Below are 24,679 nucleotides of genomic sequence, written 5' to 3' on the forward strand. Positions count from 1 at the left end.
TATGAAAATCCCTTGGTTGAATTTTTAAACTATATGATACATTTGTTCATTGGATATTTGTGGAAATTGTGACAATAGAAAACCAAGCCACCTGGCTGGACTCTCCAAGTAGCCTCATTATTAATAAGCTTCACTAACCATCAGAGGCTCAGTGCGTGGTCTGGGCAGACATGAAAAGGTCTCTCGTAGGAAGGTGGTAATCTCCAGGAGAAGCTGGCAGGCTGCCATCTTCAAGGCAAAGGGGCAGCCACATTTAGAGGGGTTCACAGTACCTATGGAGGAAAGAGTTCTTTCATAAGCAAACAACCAATAAAAAATACAGAGGCACAGTTTGATGGACATAGCTACACATGTGTAAAATCAAATTGTATATGAGAATGTTACCTATCCATGTGCAAAATGAAACTGTAAATGAGGATGTCATCTGTATATGTTCAATTTGCCTGGTCCCTTTAGCATAGTCTATACATCACAACACATCTCTTTCCCCCTCCATTTTGCAATTCTATAACAAATACTTCAGTATTAAAATGTCAATCAGTAAGAATTCTTTTCCTCAAGGCATTATAGAGAAACAAAATGCAGCTCCACTAGGCCTGAAAGCCTTTTAATGAAAACAAAAACAGAAAGCAGCCTTGCCAGATTTTCACATAGCTATTCAATCAGATTTATACACGGTATACGGCCGTGAATAGATTTGGAACTACAAAGTCCTGTTGGCTCACTTTGTAAGAGATGTCTGTCTTAATGTTGTTAGGGCAGTGAAGTTGTTTCGGCTTTAGCTCAGATGTGTTTCTGTAGCATAAACAAGATTTATTTATTTGGTCACCCATGTTATACAGTTTATACAAGTTAGCCTATCATATTAAGGAATAGCTACACTACTGCTGCTAAGTCACGTCAGTCGTGTCCGACTCTGTGCGACCTCATAGACAGCAGCCACCAGGATGCCCTGTCCCTGGGATTCTCCAGGCAAGAACACTGGAGTGGGTTGCCATTTCCTTCTCCAATGCATGAAAGTGAAAAGTGAAGGTGAAGTCGCTCAGTCGTCTCCGACTCCTAGCGACCCCATGGACTGCAGCCTACCAGGCTCCTCCATCCATGGGATTTTCCAGGCAAGAGTACTGGAGTGGGGTGCCATTGCCTTCTCATATAGCTATACTAGAATATGCAAATATTCTCCTTTGCTTTGAAGAATACCAGTCTCTGAATGAGTTAAATGTTGTATCCACCATAGACCAACAAATGGATTTTGTTATAAAGGCAGATAATGACCAATCTGACACTATAGAGATTTAAATCCTCAGGATTAGTTCTCAGATACATGACATCACAAATAATGGAGAAATATATTGATTACTTATCAGTGTTCAGAAAAGAAGACAAAGACATATCTCCCATAGAAGAAAATAGTTCGAATGAATCAACTTATCAAGCAATAACTATATCATTACATATTAACCTTCCTAAAAATATCTTTAAATAACTCTAAAATATTTCCTGTGTATTTGGCTTTCATTATTGATATACTATATAAGCATTTCTTATATTGATAGTAGGTAGAATTATGGTCTTTCTGAAAATATCTGGCTATTGCTTCCCCATGAAAACCATTATATTTTCTACAGAGGTAATATGTGGCTAGGGACATTGCCTCTTATTAAGAATGAAAAAGCACTGTTTACAGTAGCCAGGACATGGCAGCAACCTAGATGTCCATTGGAAGACGAATGGATAAGAAAGCTGTGGTACATATACACAATGGAATATTACTCAGCTCTTAAAAAGAAGGCATTTGAATCAGTTCTAATGAGGTGGATGAAACTGGAGCCTATTATACAGAGTGAAGTAAGTCAGAAAGAAAACCACCAATATAGTATATTAATGCATACATATGGAATTTAGAAAGATGGTAACGATGACCCTATGTGTGAGACAGCAAAAGAGACACAGATGTAAAGAACAGACTTTTGGACTCTGTGGGAGAAGGCAAGGGTGGGATGATTTGAGAGAATAGCATTGTAACATGTATATTATCATATGTGAAATAGATCTCTAGTCCAGGTTCGATGCATGAGACAGGGTGCTCAGGGCTGGTGCACTGGGATGACGCTGAGGGATGGGATGGGGAGTGAGGTGGGAAGGAGGGTCAAGATGGGGAACACATGTACACCATGGCTGATTCATGTCAATGTATGGCAAAAACCACTAAAATATTATAATTAGCCTCCAATTAAAATAAATAAAAATTTAAAAAATAGTACTAAAAAATACCCAAAAAACAAAAAAAGAATGAAAAAGACAAACTCCTCTATTGTTTCCAGACTGATACGTGCTTATACCATAATTATTTTAAAAATGCAATCTGAGCTATGTATGTTCCACTTTTGACTTGAAAGTGGAACTAAAGAAGACATTCCAATCTTATATTCAGTGAATGAATGTTCTAGAGTCTATATGACTCTTGAACTTGCCTAGATGTGGAACTGCTTTTTAAAACGTAATTGAACACTAGTTATTTAGTGTAAACTTCTGGATCTGTGCTTGTAATCCTAAGGATATCATCTAGATTCTTCTTGTCAGTCCCATAGACAATGAGCTTGGTCTTACTCCAGGCTTTCTCATAAGTATCATCTGAAATATTCTGTTATAGGGAACAATTACTGACTTATAAATAGTCTCACCAAAAAACTGTTATACCAAGCATACCATATTGCCAGTGATACTTATGTAGTCTCATGGAGATGTGAGACCATTTTGGTCTATGAAGTTACTTCCATCTAACATGGCTTTGGCTTCTCTCTGTCCTGAAGGACCCCTAGGAGATCCGGGGCAGTTTGGGGATGTCTCCTGGCAGGCCTAAACTAGATTCTGTGGTTGCTGGATTATTCTCAAGTCCTATTACAAATCAGACCCAATTTTGTGAGTCATTCTAGGATAACCTAGACTCCTATGAACTTGAGGGAATCTTTGGGAAAAACTTTCATCATTAGGTTAAAAGACTAACATCAGAATTTAGTGTTTTGTCAACAGCTAAGTCAAGAAGATTTTTTTTTATTTGAAGGAAATGGCAACCCACTCCAGTGTTCTGCCTGGAGAATCCCAGGGACGGAGGAGCCTAGTAGGCTGCCGTCTATGGGGTCCAACAGAGTGGGACATGACTGAAGTGACTTAGCAGCAGCAGCAGCAGCAGAGGAAGAGCAAAATGATGGAAAAATGCAAAAAAATTATTGGCATGAAAGTAGAAGACAATATGTTTTATTTGATTATTGTTTAGTTCTGTCTAATATTACATTCTAGCCATCCTTTTATATTTCATGCCTTTAAAGATGAAGTAGGTTTGGCTTCACTTAACTAAGGATAATCCTTAAGACATCATCAGGGAATCTGCATTTCAAATCACTAGGGTAGGTCAAAAGGAAGAGACCTCAATATCTTCATCAGTTAATGATACTCATTCCAAAATCATATCGGAATTTGCTACTCCATAAAAGGCAGCGGTACACATACTCACAAGCTTGTATGGTATAGAACACACATATGCACAAAATGGTGTTGAGAAAGATGTTCAGGAATCTCTTTGTCTCTATTCTTCTATGATGGGACTCAATTATACTTTTAGTAAATAAGAACAGTAAATCAAACATTCACAGTTCTAATAGTCTGAATCTTAAAATTTGAATTTCATGTTAAATATGATAAACTATGATTAAATATTTTAATATTTTAGTGATTTGAGAAGCTTTTCGTGTTTAATTTCATTTGGTCTAGCCCTTTTTTATATCTTCAAGAGTAATAAAAAAACACAAAACCTGACCAAACCCTTTTCTGGAACAGCACTTTTCCACAACTTCCTTTTCTCAAGGAAGTCTAAAACTAATCTTGACATTTACAATATTAGGAGTCAGAGACTACAAAACAATGAATGTTTCATATGGCCTACAACTCTTTGCTCTTGTCTGTAGTCTTCTCTGGTTCCGGCCCTCACTTTGTGTGGTTTTATGCACATGCTCACATCCATGCACAGGGAATAGGGGAGAAGGTACAGTGGAAGACATGGGAAGGTGGTAAGAATGTGAAAGAGGAAAGAGAAATATTACGTGCTCCTAAAGCAGAGATTCTTACAAGCAGGGGTTCTTGTAGTAAAGGGAGTCTCCTTACTGTCATCTAAAAAGTCTTCCTCCTCATCCTCCTTTCTCAGTCTCCTCTTGGTCTCCTCATCATAAATGAGGCCCAGCAGGTTGGCTGGACTCTCACTTTCTCCATGACACAGCTCATTCAACCGGACGCCGATTGCCTACCATGAACAGAAAAAGAATGAAACAGCGTGAGGTATATGTCAGACTGTAAAAGAGGCTTTCACATTACAGAGGTCGTCAGCAATCAATTCATGGGGATTGACTCCAGCATAAGCTTCCTCTGTTTGCCACAGTGTTGTTACCACCACATTTCCCAACATGGGAATCCAGAGAAGGAAGGCACTAATGCTGTCTCCAAGGTCAATGAGCCTAAAGACTTATAGGAACTGGAATGGTATTTATTCTCACACAAAACTTTTTCTGAAAGTATTTTTATTTCCTCAAGGTCATTTATTTTATAGATCTCACATAAGGGAGTATGCAATTGTATTTTCCTTTAACTATTTTTATTTATTTAAAAAGTTTTGGTTTTTTTGGCCATGCCGCATGGCACATGGGATCTTAGTTTTCCAGTTCAGTTCAGTTGCTCAGTCATGTCTGACTCTTTGCGACCCCATGGACTGTAGCGTGCCAGGCCTCCCTGTCCATGACCAACTCCCAAAGCTTGCTCAAACTCATGTCTATCAAGTCAGTGATGCCATCCAACCATCTCATCCTCTGTCATCCCCTTCTCCTCCTGCCTTCAATCTTTCCCAGCATCAGGGGCTTTTCTAGTGAGTCAGTTCTTCACATCAGGTGGCCAAAGTATTGGAGTTTCAGCTTCAGCATTAGTCCTTCCAGTGAATATTCAGGACTGATTTCCTTTAGGATGGACTGGTTGGATCTCTTGCAGTCCAAGGGACTCTCAAGAGTCTTCTCCAACACCACAGTTCAAAAGCATCAATTCTTCGGTGCTCAGCTTTTTTTATGGTCCAACTCTCACACCCATACATGACTACTGGAAAAACCATAGCTTTGACTAGACCTTTGTTGGTAAAGTAATGTCTCTGCTTTTTAATGTGCTGTCTAGGTTGGTCACAGCTTTTCTTCCAAGGAGCAAGCGTCTTTTAATTTCATGGCTGGAGTCACCATCTGCAGTGATTTTGGAGCCCCCAAAATAAAGTCTCTCATTTTTTCCCCATCTAACCCATGCTTCCTGCATTGGAAGTGCAGAGTGTTAACCACTGGACCATCAGGGAAGTCCTATATGGTTGTTTTTAATGGAGGGTTTTGCTGCAACAAAAAATAAGCCACATTTCCTCAGAATGTTTCTGATCATGCAATTTTTTGAGGCTAGCACTGTCAGGCTAATGAGTTTGGAGGCTGGCATGACTTCTAGAACTGCAATTTTATTTGTATCTTTCATCATATATGCAATCAATGATTTTCTTATAGACTTTGTTTCCCCCTTATGATATGTTATGGATTAGAAAGAAATATTAACTGTTCTTTTGAAATATTAACTATTCTTTTGATAGTGTACTGAACAGCAACATTAGAAACATGACTTTTACCTCTACACATAAACAACATTAGCTTTTATAAGGCATTCACAAAACCAATGCTCGCTATCTGTTCTTTGGAGTCATCATGTACTAACGTCTGATTAAAAAAAAAGAATTTCCCCCCCCAAAAGAGACAAATATGCTCCTCTAATTCCTTTCACATTTCAATTACATATTGTATAGAATAAAAGAAGAGACACATACATAGGAAAGAGAATCAAAGAGCTAAAATGAGCACTGAACTTGGTCTGACAGTTTGATTACTCTGTGCGCTGGTAAGAACAAAATGCCAGCTAATTTTCTTCTTTCCTCCTGCATCATCCTTTTCAAATATTTAGAAAAACGGATAAATTCTGGGCATGCAAGAGATTAGATTTGCTACTGGAAAGTTACAAAAATATGTCCATGTGTGCATATGCATGCTGTCGCATCTGACACTTAGGGACCCTATGGACAATAGCCTGTCAGGCTCTTCTGTCGATGGAATTTTCCAGGTAAGAATACTGCAGCAGGTTGCCATTTCCTACTTCAGGGAATCTTCCTGACCCAGGGATTGAACCCATATTTCCTCTGTCTCCTGCATTGGCAGGTGGATTCCTTACCACCTAGACACCTGGGAAGCTCAAAAGATGTGTCTAGAGCTCTGCAAATAAAAACACACGTTGTTTGAACATCTTGGCTATTTGAAAACAAAGGGGTCTCCTTAAACTCTGGAATTGAGGAGTAACAAAAAACACATCAAGACAAAAGAAATGCAGCTTGGTTGCTAACTTGAGAAGTTCTAAGCAAACAAAACAAAACCTGAAAGCAAAAACCACCACCTCAACAGAAAGCCTTGTCCTGATGCTACTATTTTAGAAATTCTCTCTAAAGAAGTGTTAGGTAGTTAGAATAGGAAAAAGGAGTTCAGAATGGCGGTGGCTAAAACACAAAGAAGGGAAAAGCCCGTGAAAATAGAACAAAGGAAGGTCTGAGGACTGGAGTGAGGGCCTCAGGTAACACAAACAGCGCTCCTGGCTGGCCCAATTTACATAGGGTAGGCCCAGGGGGAGGAGAAAAAACACATAAATAGAGGAACGAAAATTGAGCCGGGGGCTTCTGTTCTCTTTGAGCCTTCTGGGTCAACCCCCTCTCACACCTCAAGGATGTATTTTCCTTTGCTTTCTAAATAAAACTGAACTGTGACATGAAGCTGTAACACTGGTCCATCCATCGCTTAAAATTTTTGCTGTGATGCAGAAATTTACATGGGGCTGTAACACTGGTCTGTCCATCACTTCAAATTTTTGCTGTGGCAAGAAAGAACTGAGGAAATTACACACTCACCCAACAGAAGGTAACAAGGAATTATGAGTCTGAGTGGAGCCAGCAGACTTAATAGTGAGAGTCAAAGGGGGAGAAAATCTACATTGATCTCCCCTGGATTCTGAAACCAAGCAATTTAAGTTAAACCCACAGTTCACAAAACTTAGAAAGTTTCTCAAAAAATGAACTTGCTTGGGACAATATAAAATATCTAAATAATAATTTAGAGCTCTACATCTCTTCCAAGACAAGAAAAGTGCCTTAGGGATATGTTCATTCCTTCTTCATTCATCAAATATTTATTAGGTGAGGTAATTTGCTAGTTACTAAATAAAACATAAAGTTGAATAAACTGTTTAGTGAATCAGTATCTTTATTAATATGCCTGAGTAAATTATAAACTTTCACAAAGAAGTATCACTGCTTGGCAATTAGGAAAGTTAGGTTGAAAAACCTGCTCAAGGTCACTCAGCAGCCTTGAACTGGGATTCAAACATAGGGTGTCTGACTTTATCTCTTGTTCTTTACCTCAAGGAGCTTATAGTCTATTGGGGAGGTAATAGCATATGAAAAAAGGACATTAAGTGGTGAAAGAGAATGAAATTACTTTATGTATTAGAAAATGAAGACATTAGATTCATTTCAGAGAATCAAAGTCTCATTCCTGTAGATTCTCAAGAATTGGCGTTAGGCTAATGGGGAAGGGAAAAGTGGGTATTTCAGAAAGAGAGTTCCCAAAGACCCATATTCAGGGACATGCACTGACGTGTTCAGAGACTATCAACAAAGCCACTTGGTTGAAGCACCAATTTGGGAGCAGAAATAATGTGCCTGAGGCCTTGGAAAAGTAAATTGGGACCAGATTCCACAGTTCTGGAAGATGGACTTCATTTTGCATTCTGAAGGATGAAAGGCAGTTTTTGAGCGGAGAAGAAGTCTTATCACTCCTTCCAGGGACACCATGCTAGCTGTCTAAAAATGCAGAGACAAACCATATACCCTGCTTTCAAAATTTAGTATCATAACTTATCACTGAACACCTCTTAGATGTAAAGGATTGAGATAAATGTCCTTTAGATATATCAGTTCATTGACTTCATCATCTATAATCTTGGTGTGATTTGAACAAAAGTTGTGGAAAGAGCCGAGATGCCAGGCTGAGCAATTTGGGTTTTTATCCCAAGGGAAAAGGAGGGCCACTGAAGCACTATAACATAATTTGCATTTTAGCCTAATCATTCTGACAGCAGTTTGGAGAATGAATTGGAAGAAGAGAGTCTGGAGGCTGGGAGAAGAGATATGAATATTCTGCTTTTAGACGGGCTATGCCAAAGGGAGATTTTATCGGCAGTGTGTAGGATGGGTCAGAGAGGGGAGATTGTGGGAGGAAGTCAAATAGGAAAATACTTTAGTCACACAGAGAAATAGTGAAGATCTGACCTCAAAGGGCATCAGTGACATAAAAGAGGTGGAATCAATAAGGGAACGAGGTTGAGAATATGTTCAAAGGCTGTCATTTCAGATGATGGTAGTTCCATCAAAAAGAATAGAAAATTCAAGAAGGGTTACAGATGGGGGTGTGTTTAAATGGAGAGAAGCGTTTTAGTTTGGTCAGATTTAGTTTCAGAACATCAAGTGAATGCCTCCAAAGTACAGTTGGTGAAGTTGGTCAAGGATCTGAAAAGTGCTATGGATAGAGAACTGGGTGCTTCTGGCATAGAGCTAATAGTAGAAAACACAGGAATAAATGTAATCCTGGTGGAGATTATACAAGAAGAACTGATATGAGATGCTGAGAATGTTTACATTTACAGGGAGGAAAGAGGCAGAGGATCAGGAAGGGAGACAGAAGAGATAATAATGTCTACCTTTGTAGATTTATTGGGAAGATTAAATGAATTATTTCCCCTTGAAAGGTTTTGTTCAGTGCTTGGTACCTAACAGATACTCAAATTATCTCCCAAACAAATGAACAAACAAAAACGCAAAATGTCTTCACTTCACTCGGCCTAATTTTTATAGAAGAAAATCAAAAGCTCACGTCTCCCCACTGGTAGAAGAGCTTGGCGGCATTCCACTGCAGTTTCTGGTTCCGCTTGTTGCCCACAATGGGGGACCGTCCCCTGGAAAGGCCTTTCTTGGTGATGTTCACATGATGTCCTTTCATCCACTCTGGCCAGTTGCCACGGTTGCAGCGGTGCACAAAACGGGCACATTCCAGGAACAATGCTGCTCTGGCTACCACCGGAGCTTCCTGAGTAAGGTTGTTAAGGAAAGAGTAATGTGGGATTAACAAATAATGAATCTGACCTTAAAGCAAATGCCTATGTACTCTTAGCTTATTTTTGCCTTTGTATTTTGATTTGGTCTAGCCATATTTCCCCTGTGGCTCAGCAGTAAGCAATCTACTTGCAATGCAGGAGCCACAGGAGACTTGGGTTTTATCCCTAAATCAGGAAGATCCCCTGGAGAAGGAAATGACAACCCACTCCAGTGCCTGGAGAATCCCATGGACAGAGGAGCCTGGCAGGCTACAGTCCTAGGGTCGCAAAAAGTCAGACAAAATTGAGTGACTTAGCAGCAGCAGTGATATTTCCCAGGGCAGTGTTAACATGGTTACAGTAATAGTGGGAAATCTGGAAAATGAATCCATGAAGGCAAATTTGAGTATTGAATAATGAGAAATTTTAAGTCGGTTTCTGCATGTAGTTTTCTCCTTTTGGAGAATCTCAAGTAATTCCATGATTCTATCTTTGCATATTTCAGAGACAGTGGGGATTTGAGTGTGAAATCACTTTTAATAAGGAGGCTTTAAATATGAAGCTTTCTTAAACCTAAAATTAGCATAATGCAAATATATATTCAATTTCTAGTACTAGATGTAGATTAACCAAGGATGTCAGTTTTTTAAGGACAATCCACAAACTCCAAGGATATACAACTGCTCTCTGACTTTGGCTAATAAGAAAAAGAAGAGCTTACTATACCAGGCTGAGATGTGAGGGTAAACAGAATAAAATGGGGCTTGAAATGAGAAAAAAAACAAATAAATGAATGAATGAATAAATTAACTCGGTTAAGTTAGTCTCTTTCTCTAATTTTTCATAAACAACAGATCAAATTCTGCTTAAATAAGCGTGGTTTCAATTGAAAATGTTTGACAAAGAGGAAATTGCTTAATTGATAAATGAGAAACAGCATTTCTTCAGGAAAATAAAAATATGACTCCACCTTGTCAAGATGTGCTTGAAAAATAAAAGCAAGAGCTTTTTGTTAATACCCAGAAACTTATAAAAGTAAGATATCTACTCTTTAGAAGCCAAGAAAAATTTAATATGGGAAAGAATGTGAAGTTTCCCATAGGTCAACAGGTCACAAAAAATACATACATCCAACATTCACTTGTGTCAGTTAAAAAATATATATAACAATATTCTCTATCATCTTTGTAAGGTCGGATCCTGGTGGCCTTCTTGGCTTCCCCTTCCTGGTGGCTATCTTGGCTCCTTCTTCCCCTCTCCATCCCCCGCTGGAGGGAAAAAGTCCCAAACTGCTGAGGAATCTCTGACGTGATAACCCTCTGCTGAGATCTACCCCCTCTTCCTGACCTCCAGAGTGACCAACCTGGTCTCACCACCTCAACTAGCTGACCATTCGCAATCTCGCATTCCCAAGCTTTACCTTATTTTAGGCCTGTCCAGGTTATATGATGCCACTTCCTGCCCCTAAGTTATAAAAATCGCACCCTGCCTTTGTTCGGGGCAGAACTCCTCCTGGCCATTCTTGCGGTCAGTGGGTTCTGCCCAGGAGCGCACTGCCAATAAAGCCTGTTACTTTCCCTTGGTGTCTGGGTTATTTCCTTACAGCTTGAGACGTCCGTTTCTGTGACCTTACAATCTTGAAAGTGAAAGTTGCTCAGTCATGTCTGATTCTTGCAACCCCATGGACTATACAGTCCATGGAATTCTCCAGGCCAGAATTTCCCTGGGTAGCCTTTCCCTTCTCCAGGGGATTTTCCCAACCCAGAGATTGAACCCAGGTCTCCCACATTGCTGGTGGATTCTTTACCAGCTGAGCTATCAGGGGGAAGCCCTTGCTATCATCTTAGAGTTACCTAATGAATCCCATGTCCCACATGTTTTCAAATGGAAACAGTCTTCATGATTCAAGTAATAGCATTCTTAACAATTCCTCAATCTATAATGTCAAAATAGGTGCTAATGCACAGAGAATATCAATTATGTTCCAACTGGTTTTTATAAATTGTAATTCTTAATTATCATAACAACCCTGTGAAATAATATCCTCAATTTAATATTTCTTAATATGAGGTATAACTTTTCCACTCTTATGTAGCTGGGAAGAAGCAGACATGGGATTCATTCTCAGGTCTCTCTGATGCTCAGATCTGTACCTCTTTGGTATCTTCAAGGTCTTAATTCATGCTCATATACACCTGGGGAAACGATGATTTCTAAAATGTATGTAAAAGTGACTTTAAAAATGGAACATTAATGTCATGTAAAACACAAGTAATCACATAATTTTCCCATTTAAAATATATTTTATGGTCCATCCATCTGACTCATCAATGAATAAAGGTAACTGACCTTTGTGGTTTGGTTCATTTATCTCCCTATCCTCACCTCAAGTACTCTGTGATCCACTTACGTCAAACTGGTTACTCTCCCAGATAAGACATCTCATACCTTTCCATGTGTTGTTTCCATCAGTTGCAGAGCCTTTAAGCACCTTTTCTATCTAGCAGATTCCCACTTTTAAGCTTCAGTTTAGTTACCTCCTCTAAGAAGATTTCCTTAATCCCTTCCTCTTCAGGCAGAAGGAGTTACTGTCAGGTAACACACTATCTCAAATACCCTGGATGTTTCAAGCAAGTTAGCCCTTTAAGCATTTTCCCATTGTTTACAACTTAAATGAAACTATCAAGAATCCTAGTAAAAAATTTAATTATGTTGGGACTTAATTTTACAAAAAATATGACATATTACCATTGAAGATAAAGTTAATCTATGTGAAAAGGCAGAATGGAAGATAAACACAATGATGAAAATCTATCATTAATAAAATATGGATATTGATGATGAGAAACTATCCTCAACTTTATTGGTGCCAAGACTTGATAGCAGGTCAGAAGGATAGAAAGACTTTAGAATGCAAAGGCTCAGATGAATTTCTGCATTAAACTTATCATTACCATGGTGCTGGAACACCCCAACTAAATATCTATACTCTTTCCTTGTATTAAATATTCAGTTTACCAAAGATTTCAGATATGCTAATCTGCATTTGGAAAAGCCTGGAACATCTATCTCTAAAAAGGAACTCCAGTCTGGAAGGCAAGGCAAGTGATGTAAATGTATTCTTCTCATGTCACATTTTGACACATTTCCAATATAGAGCAATGAAATTCATTGCTTAATGACAGGAAGGCAGGAAAAACACTGCTGGAATAGCATTAGGTGATGAACTTTAGCTCTTTCATGATTAATGAGCATAAAAACTTAACCTAACTCAAATGTATGGGGCAGAAGTTCTTTTTATATATATATATATTTCTTTTAACTATTAAATTGCACTGAGAAGACTAACAGAAGATGAATAAAAAACCCAGACTGTGCTATATAAGGCTTCCCATGTAGGTTGACTTGGCTTCTTTAGAAAATATGTTTTATTTGCTTAGGAAACTCAAGGCATTTTGAATGAAAAACAATTTTAATTCTCTGCTCTCAAAAGCTTCTTATGAAAAAACCCAGACATTATCAATTATTGGCCCTAAGAAATCCTACTTTAAGTTGGGAAATAGAAGTGAGACCATTATCAAAATAATTCCCATTAAAAGGGAAGGTTAGTTATTATTGATAAATTTGATTCATGTAAATTGCCAAACTCAGTAACTTTTGGAAATGTCACTGTCTGCATTAAGGGATGATGACATAGAGTAACTCAAATATTGCCTTCTTATCATAAACCTCACGAATCTTGTAGGTGAAAGCAGACTTGGGGATCCTATAGTCAAGAGGACACTGAGTACTAACAATTTCTGTGGTACGTAGTGTGTGTGTTACTGTACAGACAATGGAGGGTGCTGTTGTGGTATAAAGCTAAGGACACAAGTGTGTGTCCTCATAGAAGACCCTTGGCAACAAGAACCAACTTCACACTGTGTGTGAAAGAGTAGTCAAGGCATTATATTGTGGGTGTGGCCATAAGGAATTATTTTCCTTATAAGTTCCTTTCAAAGTGTAAGTTAGAAAGTATTGATTTGAGGAGTAGGGTTATGGAATACCTTAGACAAAGGATTCTTCCTGGACATAAAGGAAAGTTGGTTTTTCCTCTTTTGATGGAGCTTGCCTCTTAATGGCGCGGAGCAATCTGATGAAGCAGCAAAACAATGGAGACATGACAGAATGGGTAGGGATGGATTCACATCACGGAGAAAAACAGCACAAATGGAGAAAAATGAATCAGAAGAAGGCTGCGTGGATGAACAGAACCATGGAGTTTCAGAGACAGTTAAAACTGAACATCAAAACAAACTCTGAAACCATTGGTATACCACAGAGAATTTTGCTGGTGGTCCAAAAAGAAAATAGGCAGATTTAAACTTTTTCTGATGAACATGTCTGTCAGATCACCTTTCTAGTCTATGTTCCATAATGCCACAGGGCAGCTTCAGTTCCACTATGTCATAACTTCGTAGCTCCCAGACAAGCAAGAAGTAATTTGAACTAGTGAGATAAAATGTTAGGTTGAACTTCATGGAATTTCTAAGTTTGACGGTCAAATATAGTAGCATATCATCCATTTCATATGGTTTGGTTTTATATAAGGTGTTGTCTGCAATGGTTACAGAGCTGTCTATTTAAAATTACAAAACATCATGCATTATGCAGTAAGTATTTCTCTAACATTCTTCAACTAGAAAACTTCAAGTATCAGGCTATTTTCCCTTAACTTCTTTTGGCACTTTTTCCTGCATTTGATAAGATCGTTATATATATTGAATGTTTCCTTTATGAAGGTAAAGCAGAAAACGAGAATACTCATTCAAACAACTGTGCTTTATTTTGCCTGGGGACATACAAAATATTCTTACCAAGATATGATGGTTAATTGAAGGTTATAATTGCAATACATTCCTTCCCCTGAAGGACTATATCTAAACTTATTATGTAAGAAGAAACCCTGATTGATCCTGGAAACTCATAACAGTACAGGGCAGGAACTGTTTTAAAGACAATAGTTTATGTTGGTCCCTGGGGTATTACATAATATTTTTATTGCCTTACAATAAAACGTAAAGCTCTCACTGGTGTAAGATACCTATTTATTTAAGACCACTGGGAATAAGCAGTTATTGTGGGTCTTTGTGTACACTGGAACCTTGTTTGCTAGAGGGCACGTGCTTGTGAGCCAGTATTTATTACTTAGCTTATATTGAATTCTCTGCCCGAGATCATTAAGCAACTGACAGGCTATCTCTGTCCCTGCGCATTTCTGCAGTAGCTGCAGGCAACTGAAATGATTCAGTATCAGGCTAGATGCAGGCATTGTAGTTGAGTACACGGTTTGGCTGGGTTGGCATTTTAACACTCAGATCACGCTAATATCTTGCATAATTGTTTTAAAAACCAAATAAGGACTCCTACTTCTGACAATATGATGGATTAAGTGTGAAGACAAACATCTGGTTTAGACATTTGAAAACGCTGGATAAAATATCCAATTTTTTTTCTCATTATTTTTGCTTTTGCTTCTGATACGAATGATAGACCATTGAAAAGTATAAATTACAAGAAAATTCAATTCTGGAGTGAAGGTAGGGAGAAGGTGTGAACTAGTGAAGGAATATTTGCCCCGAGGGTTTCTATTGACTATGGCAACACCGTAGTATGGGTTTTCAATGGGCCACAAATTAAATGTCAGTGTTCACGTGGAGTGGACCGTCAGGCCACACACTCCTTTATAAAGCCAGTATCCCAGGTGGGAGTAGTTTTGATTAAACTTCAGTTGAGAGAGCTACTGCCGGTTGATCATCACCAAAGAAATGTCTGAAAGGTTTCTTATAGAAGAAGGACATAGATCTTAGAAAGGAATGTCTGAGATGCAAGGAGAAACGGTGAGCAAAGACTATACTAAGTTTTTGGGCAAATTTAAAAATCATTTTCCTAACAATAAAAATAAAGTCTACTTTGTCAATGTTAAAACAAAAACAGAGAACTAAATCTTGGACAACTGGCATGGAAACCCTCTACAGTCTTTTATTGTTTAAAAGAAGAGGAAAGATATTCATTAATTTTAGACTGCATTGAGTTAAATGTGCATGCAATTTTTAAAATATAGATATAATATAACAAATTTCAAACTGATAATGGAAAACGAATAAACCAAAGGTAAACCAAAGCAAAGAAAAATCCAACGCAATTCGAAAGAAGGCATGAAATGGAAACAAGAACATACATACAATGAAATAATGAAAAAATGTGGAAAGTAGTCCGAAGAAGACAGAACTGAATCTATATAAGTAAACATAATCTGTGCAAATGTACTAAACTTTCTACAGATAAAGATCATTAAAATGGTTTAAAATTCAAACACTTGCTTTCTACAAGAGATTTACCTAAAACACGAAGATTTAGAAATGTTGAAAGGAAAGGATTTACAAAAAGATATACAAGTACAATGCTAACCTAGTAAAACTGTTTCAACTGTATTAATATCAAAGAAAAATATATCTTTATATACTAGAAATAAGTTGGGTCACTAGGTAGTAAAAAGACCCTGATGCTGGGAGAGACTGAGGGCAGGGGGAGAAGGGAACGACAGAGGAAGAGATGATTGGACGGCATTATCGACTCAATCAACAAGAGTGTGAACAAGCTCCAGGAGATGATAAGGAAAGGGAAGTCTGGTGTACTGCAGTCCATGGGGTCACAAAGAGTTGGATGAGCTGAGTGACTGAATAACAACAAGGTAGTAATAATATTTTTATGACTCTACACATATTATATTTCTAAACTATCTGCCTCCTCTAAATCAATAAAACAAAAATTGTTGGAACTTCAAGGTAAATGGATAACTTTACCATCAAATCCCATACCAATATACAGTGGAAGTGACAAATAGATTCAAGGGATTAGATCTGATAGAGTGCCTGAAGAACTATGGATGGACGTTAGTGACATTGTACAGGAGGCAGTGATCAAGACCATCCCCAAGAAAAAGAAATGCAAAATGGCTGTCTGAGGAAGCATTACAAATAGACGAGAAGAGAAGTGGAAGGCAAAGGAGAAAAGGAAAGATATACCCATTTGAATGCAGAGTTCCAAAGAATAGCAAGGAGAGATAAGAAAGCCTTCCTCAGTGATCAATGAAAACAACAGAGGAAAACAATAGAATGGGAAAGACTAGAGATCTCTTCAAGAAAATTAGAGATATCAAGGGAACATTTCATGCAAAGATTGGCTCAATAAAGGACAGAAAAGGTATGGACCCAACAGAAGCAGAAGATATTAAGAAGAGGTGGCAAGAATACACAGAAGAACTGTACAAAAAAGATCTTCGTGACCAAGATAACCACAATGGTGTGATCACTCACCTAGAGCTAGACATCCTGGAATGTGAAGTCAAGTGGGTCTTAGGAAGCATCACTATGAACAAAGCTAGTGAAGGTGATGGAATTCCAGCTGAGCTATTTCAAATCCTAAAAGATGATGCTGTGAAAGTGCTGCACTCAATATGTCAGCAAATTTGGAAAACTCAGCAGTGGCCCCAGGACTGGAAAAAGGTCAGCTTTCATTCTAACCCCAAAGAAAGGCAATTGCAAAGAATGCTCATACTACCGCACAATTGCACTCGTCTCACACGCTAGTAAAGTAATGCTCAAAATTCTCCAAGCCAGGCTTCAACAGTATATGAACTGTGAACTTCCAGATGTTCCAGCTGGATTTAGAAAAGCCAGAGGAACTAGAGATCAAATTGTCAACATCCAATGGATCATCGAAATAGCAAGAGAATACCAGAAAAACATTTCTGCTTTATTGACTATGCCAAAGCCTTTGACTGTGTGGATCACAATAAACTGGAAAACTCTTAAAGAGAAGGGAATACCAGACTACCTGACCTGCCTCCTGAGAAATCTGTACGCATGTCAAGAAACAACAGTTAGAAGTGGACGTGGAACAACAGACTGGTTCCAAATCGGGAAAGGAGTATGTCAAGTCCGTATATTGTCACCTTGCTTATTTAACTTACATGCAGAATACATCATGAGAAATGCTGGGCTGGAAGAAGCACAAGCTGGAATCAAGACTGCTGGGGGAAAGATCAATAACCTCAGATATGCAGATGACACCACCCTTATGGCAGAAAGTGAAGAACTAAAGAACCTCTGGAGAAAGTGAAAAAGGAGACTGAAAATCTTGGCTTAAAACTCAACATTTAGAAAACTAAGATCATGGCATCCTGTCCCATCAGCTCATGGCAAACAGATGGGCAAACGAGGGAAACAGGAGAGAATATATTTTGGGGGGCTCCAAAATCACTGCAGATGGTGAAGGCAGCCATGAAATTAAAAGACTCTTGTTTCTTAGAAGAAAAGCTATGACCAACCTCAGTTCAGTTCAGTTCAGTCACTCAGTCATGTCCAACTCTTTGCGACTCCATGGACTGCGGCACACCAGGTCTCCCTGTCCACCACCAGCTCCCGGAGTTTACTCAAAGTCACGTCCATTGAGTCAGTGATGCCATCCAACCATCTCATCCTCTGTTGTCCCCTTCTCCTCCCGCCTTCAATCTTTCCCAGCATCAGGGTCTCTTCAAACAGGTCAGTTTTTCATATCAGGTGGCCAAAGTTTTGGAGTTTCAGCTTCAGCATTGGTCCTTCCAATGAATATTCAGGACTGATTTCCTTTAAGATGGACTGGTTGGATCTCCTTGCAGTCCAAGGGACTTTCAAGAGTCTTTTCCAACACCACAGTTCAAAAGCATCAATTCTTCGGTGCTCAGCTTTCTTTATAGTCCAACTCTCACATCCATACATGACTACTGGAAAAACTATAGCTTTGACTAGACAGACCTTGTTGGCAAAGTAATGTCTCTGCTTTTTAAAATGCTCTCTATGTTGGTCATAGCTTTTCTTCCAAGGAGCAAGTGTCTTTTTAATTTTATGGCTGCAGTCACCATCTATAGTGATATTTGGAGCCCCCTAAAATAAAGTCTGTCACTTTTCCACTGTTTCTCCATCTATTTGCCATGAAGTGATGGGACCAGATGCCAAGATCTTAGTTTTCTGAATGTTGACCAACCTAGACAGCATATTAGAAAGCAGAGACATTACTTCACCAACAAGGTCTGTCTAGTCAAAGCTATGTTTTTTTCCAGTAGTCATGTATGGATGTGAGATTGGACTATAAAGAAAGCTGAGCACCAAAGAATTGATGCTTTTGAACTGTGGTGTTGGAGAAGACTCTTGAGAGTCCCTTGGACTGCAAGAGGATCCAATCAGTCCATCACAAAGGAAATCAGCCCTGAATATTCATTGAAAGGACCGATGCTGAAACTCCAATACTTTGGCCACCTGGTGAGGAAAACTGACTCATTTGAAAAGACCCTGATGCTGGGAAAGATTGAAGGCAGGAGGAGAAGGGGACAACAGAGGATGAGATGGTTGGATGGCATCACTGACTCTATGGACATGAGTTTGAGTAAGCTCCAGGAGTTGGTGATGGACAGGGAAGTCTGGAGTGCTGCAGTCCATGGGGTCTCAAAGAGTCAGACATGATTGAGCAAGTAAACTGACTTGTCATCTCAGATTAAGTTGTGAGGAGAAAAAAATAAGGATTTAGAAGACTTGACTATGAAACACCATACCCTGATAGACCTAGAAGGAATATGTTAAGTGAAATAAGTTAGACAGAAAAAGACAAATACTGTATGATTTCACTGATATTTGGAATCTAAAAAACGAAGAAAAAAATGAACAAACAAAACAGAAAAGAGACATAGAGAAATGGTGCTTGCCAGAAGTAATGGGTAGTGGGTTGAGTGGGGAATGGGGCTTAGGCGAAACAGATGAAGAGGATTAAAAGTTTCAAGCTTTCAATTATAAAATAAATAAGCCATTGGGATATAATGTACAGGGTAGAGAATATAGTCAATAACATATAGTAACATTGTATGATGTCAGTTGTTTACTAGCTTTATGGTGATCGATTCATAACGCATATCAGTGCCAAATCACTACATTGTACACCTGAAATTAATATAATATTGTCACCTGTACTTCAATTAAGAAAAAGGAAAGAAAAGCCACTATGTTATACCCAACAATTAGAGAATGCACATTCTTTTTAACTACACATGGAACATTTATGAAAATTATATAATGCTCTAGTTTATAAAGCAACTTTATTCCAAAGAATCAGTATCTGAAAATGAAGTTATAAATCAATAACAAACGGATACCTAGCAAAACTCTGAAATTTATAAATTGAAATGCACACACATCTATTTAAATGACTCATGGAAAAGAAAATAATCAAATTTTAAAAGGATTAAATATAAATTGTAACAAACATACTACTTATCAAAATTTATGGCATGTGATTAAAGTTCAGTTCAGTTCAATCACTCAGTCATGTACGACTCTTTGCAACCCCATGAATCACAGCACGCCAGGCCTCCCTGTCCATCACCAACTCCCGGAGTTCACTCAAACTCATGTCCATTGAGTCGGTGATGCCATCCAGCCATCTCATTCTCTGTCGTCCCCTTTTCCTCCTGCCCCCAGTCCCTCCCAGCATCAGTCATAGTAATGCTAAAATTCTAATGCTCAGTTTTTGAACAGAAGAAAATAAAAGTTTGAACCAAGCCATCAGCTAATAAACTAAATAATAATACAATGAATTCAAAGCAATAAGAATAAAAAATAAGAGCAGGATATACTCAATATTTTATAATAACCTATGAGGAAAAATAATCTTTAAAAAATTTGTATTACTGAATCACTTTGTTGTACACCTGAAACAAACTAACACAGCATTGCAAATCAACTCTACCTCAGTAAAAAAAATAATAAGGCATTAATGAATTAGAGAACAAGACACAATAGAGAGAATTAACAAGATTGTTAAAAAGACTAACAAAATTGACGAATACCTGGCAAGCCTAATCAAGAAAAAAAGGAGACAATTTTAGGAATAAAAACAGATAAAATAATAACAGATGCTACATATATTAATAAGAAAATTATCAATTTTAATCCAACAAATATAAAAATTGAGGTAAACCTGAAAAATTACTGAAAAAAGTAAAATAAACTGACTCAGAGAGAAATAGAACTTTTGAATAATCAATTCAACTCTGAATCTCAATTCGAATTTTAATTACATCTAAATTTATCTGCAGGCTCAATGTAATTCCAAGAATAAATCAAAGAATTTTCAGAGAAATTTACAAGCTAATTATAAAATTTACATGGAAGAGCACAGAATAATTAGGTGATGTTCAAAGTTTGAGCTATTAAGACAGAGTAGATTAACTCAGAGTACACAGGGAATGGAATAGAAAAACACTCGGAATAACATCCATGCATGTATAGAAACTGGACACATGATTAGGATGGTGTTGCGTATCAGATAATAAAGAATGAATCAGTCAAAATATCACACTAGGATTTTTTTTTCATGTGAAATAAAAAGAAAAAAAGGAAATAATCCCACTTTATACACACAGTAAATTCTAGTTAAAGACCTAAATGTGAAATGTAAACTTTAAAATTTTAGAGGAAAACTTTGGGATTTCTTTAAAAAGACTGAAAAAAAATCATTAAAGAAAATTTTGATAAATTATATCAAAATGTATTTATTAAAACATCATGAGGAAATAGAACAAAATGACATATTCTCTAGGGATACAAACTCATGCAGCAAAAAAAGCCAAGCACAGGGAAAATTAAAGTTTGAGACAGCAAGGTCTTCTGGGAAGTAGGGGTGAGTGATTAGAAAAGGAATACAAGGGACTTAAAAAAATTTGAAATGCACTACTTTTTAACATATATGATGAACATATAACATTAAAATTTTTTATTTAAATGCTACATATTTATGACATACATTTTTGTGTGTGTGCCTGACTGCTACATTCCATAGTCAGGTTTTTTTTTTTTAATTCAATATAAGAGTACCACTAGAATAAAGTAAATAATTGGACCATTTAGCTTTGGTTATTACTGGATTACTTCAACTTTCCTTATGATTCAAAAGAAAACACAATATTACTTTGCTTTTATAGTTTCCAGTCTGCATATATTCCTAACTCCTTGAAAAAAGGTAATTTCCATTGATCACCAAGTAGTCTTATGATGGTAGACTCCAACGTGGATTAAATTTGTTGCAGTGAACCTGAAATTATGACTAATGTTTCATTTTCCCCAGGAGAGTTCTAGTTTATGCCTAATTGGTACTATTATTGATAACACCCCATTTCACTCTCAAAAGTGTCCCAGTTAGAATACAAATTACATAATCATTCCACTTAAAGTTATCTATTTATGAAGCTATTATAATTTAACATGAATTAGGTTTTCTTTTTCCACAGACTAGGGAGAAAACTATGATCCCATGGGCTCTCTTATATTCATGGAATTGTTACTAAAGCAAATTGACATTATTGTGTGTTATTCATGCTAGTAAATTACCAGTAGATGAGACATCACCATGTCTGTACATGTTATGTACTTGTCTGGATAAAAAATGAAAGATAATTTCACTTGAAATATATAGAAAACAGACAAAAGTGCCTTTTGTTCAAACTGCATAATTTTTCTATTTTTCGTGCTTGTAGGTTATATCAACCTAAAGATGAAACAAATCCTTTCTAAAACATGTCTTTTAAAATGTCTCATAGTTGCATTTATTAAATTTATACTGAAGAGAAACAGTGTGAGGAAGAGCTGTGCTGAAATAAAAACTGAACCAGTTATCCCTTCATAGTCATAGTAATAACGACAAGAGGATTGTTTAAAACAAAAACCTTCAGATGGGCAAGACTTTGAACACTGACATTTCCAGTATTTCTTTCTTTTAATAATGCTTTTTAATTCTGAAGAAAATTGTAAACTAGAAAAAATCACATTGAAATTCTATGATGCAGGTAAAGAGACAATGAAAATTGTTCTGAAATAAAAGCTACATCATAAGGTAAACATGGGCTTCCTTGGTGGCTCAGAGGTTAAAGCGTCTGCCTCCAATGTGGAAGACCCGGGTTCGATCCCTGGGTCGGGAAGATCCCCTGGAGAAGGAAATGGTAACCCACTCCAGTATTCTTGCCTGGAGAATCCCACGGACGGAGAAGCCTGGTAGGCTGCAGTCCACGGGGTCGCATAGAGTCGGACACGACTGAGCGATGGAACGGAACGGAACGGAAGGTAAACATTGCATTTAAGTTGTAGTTAAAAAATGAATGCAACATCCAACAAAAGCAAACAACAAAAAGGAGATGGGAGAGTGCTGGACTGTAAAATGATGATGAACTGAATATATTCATTTTTCCTTCCTCTCCCAAATCATATAGGATGAAACGGTAGAATCTATACCTATATCTGTATCCAAATCTATCTATCTACCTATCTATACCTATCTGTATGTACATATGTATCTGCATATATATCTGACATCGGTATCTATCATCAATCTATCCATCTATGTCATTTACATCTATATCTCAGTTCAGTTCAGTTCAGTCGTTAAGTCATGTCCAACTCTTTGAGACCCCATGGGCTGCAGCACAGCAGGCTTCCCTGTCCATCACCAACTCCTGGAGTTTACTCAAACTCATGTCCATTTGAGTCAGTGATACCATCCAACCATCTAATCCTCTGTTGTCCCCTTCTCCTCCCACCTTCAATCTTTCCCAGCATCAGGGTCTTTTCAGATGAGTCAGTTTTTCACATCAAGTGGCCAAAATATTGGAGTTTCAGCTTCAGCATCAGTCCTTCCAATGAATATTCAGGACTGGTTTCCTTTAGGATGAACTGGTTGGATCTCCTTGCAGTCCAAGGGACTCTCAAGAGTCTTCTCCAACACCATAGTTCAAAAGCATCAATTCTTTGGTGTTCAGCTTTCTTTGTAGTCCAACTCTCACATACATACATGACTAGTGGAAAACCATAGCTTTGACTAGACAGATATCTACATTTACATATTTCTATATCTATATATTTATACACTAAAACCACAAATGCATTGGAAAACATGTAAAACATATTTAAAAGTGAAGCATTTCTGAAAGCCAGGAAGCAGATGAAGTCAGATATTAAGTGAAACCAAACACAGAGGATACAAAATGTAATAATACATTTAATACAAGACATTTGTGAACATTAATCTCAAGGGACACTTAACCCCAAATCAACAGGTATGAACAACTGCCATTGCCACACTTGCATGTTGCTGCTGCTGCTGAGTCACGTCAGTCGTGTCCGACTCTGTGTGACCCCCTAGACGGAAGCCCACCAGGCTCCCCCGTCCCTGGGATTCTCCAGGCAAGAACACTGGAGTGGGTTGCCATTTCCTTCTCCAATGTGTGAAAGTGAAAAGTGAAAGTGAAGTCGCTCAGTCGTGTCCAACCCTTAGCGACCCCATGGACTGCAGCCTACCAGGCTCCTCCATCCATGGGATTTTCTAGGCAAGAGTACTGGAGTGGCTTGCCATTGCCACACTTGCATAAATGATGGTAAAAACAGAATGCCACTTTGCTTCAAACATACTGGACATGCATCCACACTTTCCTTCCTCTCAGTCCTCTTGCCAGCATTCACCAGTTATTTTGGTTCCTTCACTTTTCTGTATCTGAGAAATTTAAGTTAAGGGTGCCCTTATTTGGAGACCATTTTCTGGCTTAATCCTTTCCTCTTATATCAACAAATAAAATAGCGAATATGAAGGTGCCTTATAAACTATGATAAATAATGAAAATGTTACTTTGTCATCTTTTACCCTCATCTCTGCCACCACTACCACTACCACCATGACCACTGTCATCACGACCATCATGGACTACCAGCATCGCCACCACCACCACAACGGCTGCCATCACCACCATCATCACCTGTCCCCTCTTGTTACCATCACCACCATCATCATCTATCTCATCTGTTGGTTTTTTTTTCTTCAACCAACCAGGTCTGCCTGTAATTTCCCTGTTTCCTTTTAATCTTGACTGATACTGACCTCTGGATACTCCTTGACCTTTACCTAGACCTAGAATCAAAGACTCTCAGATAATAAAGAAATTCACACTAACCACCTATTTCTTAAGTCCCCCTGTAAACTTTCCGCCCCCATTGAGTCCAGTGTAATGACAAAGATCTCATTACTTCTCAATGTATCTACTTCATCACTGGATATCTATAATGATCAGAAAATGCTTCTTTACTTTGAAGCTTGAAGATATTGCTTATAAACACCAAATCTCCTTTATTTTATTTCTTACCATGAGATTAATAAGATTGAGAAGATCAAGCAGACCAGAATTGGTCCAACAGGAAAGGAAGAAAGGAGAATCTAGTGATTTGGTAACTAACTGGCCACAATCTTATTTGGAAGATGTAAAATAATTTTAAAAGTTCTATGGAATTCTGCCACTAATTAAATCTCCTTGGAAACTCTA

General features: G+C 37.9%; 1 protein-coding gene across 5 annotated transcripts in view; it reads right to left on the reverse strand.

Moving 5' to 3' along the window:
* The window catches only part of UNC80 (unc-80 subunit of NALCN channel complex), a 218,111-nt gene that overhangs the window by 111,892 nt on the left and 81,540 nt on the right, over positions 1-24,679 (reverse strand). For 4 of the 5 annotated variants that reach the window (XM_088842019.1, XM_055398557.2, XM_088842016.1 and 1 more), the window contains exons 23-25: positions 9,030-9,242; positions 4,162-4,297; positions 139-272 (exon numbers count right to left, since the gene is read on the reverse strand). In XM_088842019.1, the coding sequence (XP_088698145.1) occupies positions 139-272; positions 4,162-4,297; positions 9,030-9,242 (483 nt within the window). Of the gene's footprint in view, positions 1-138; positions 273-4,125; positions 4,298-9,029; positions 9,243-24,679 lie in introns of all 5 variants that reach the window. The other variant, XM_088842008.1, reaches the window with a different exon arrangement.

This window comes from Moschus berezovskii, chromosome 2 (assembly GCF_049115385.1).
Source record: "Moschus berezovskii isolate FMDL1 chromosome 2, NW_MosBer_1.0, whole genome shotgun sequence".
NCBI classification, from domain to species: Eukaryota; Metazoa; Chordata; class Mammalia; order Artiodactyla; family Moschidae; genus Moschus; species Moschus berezovskii.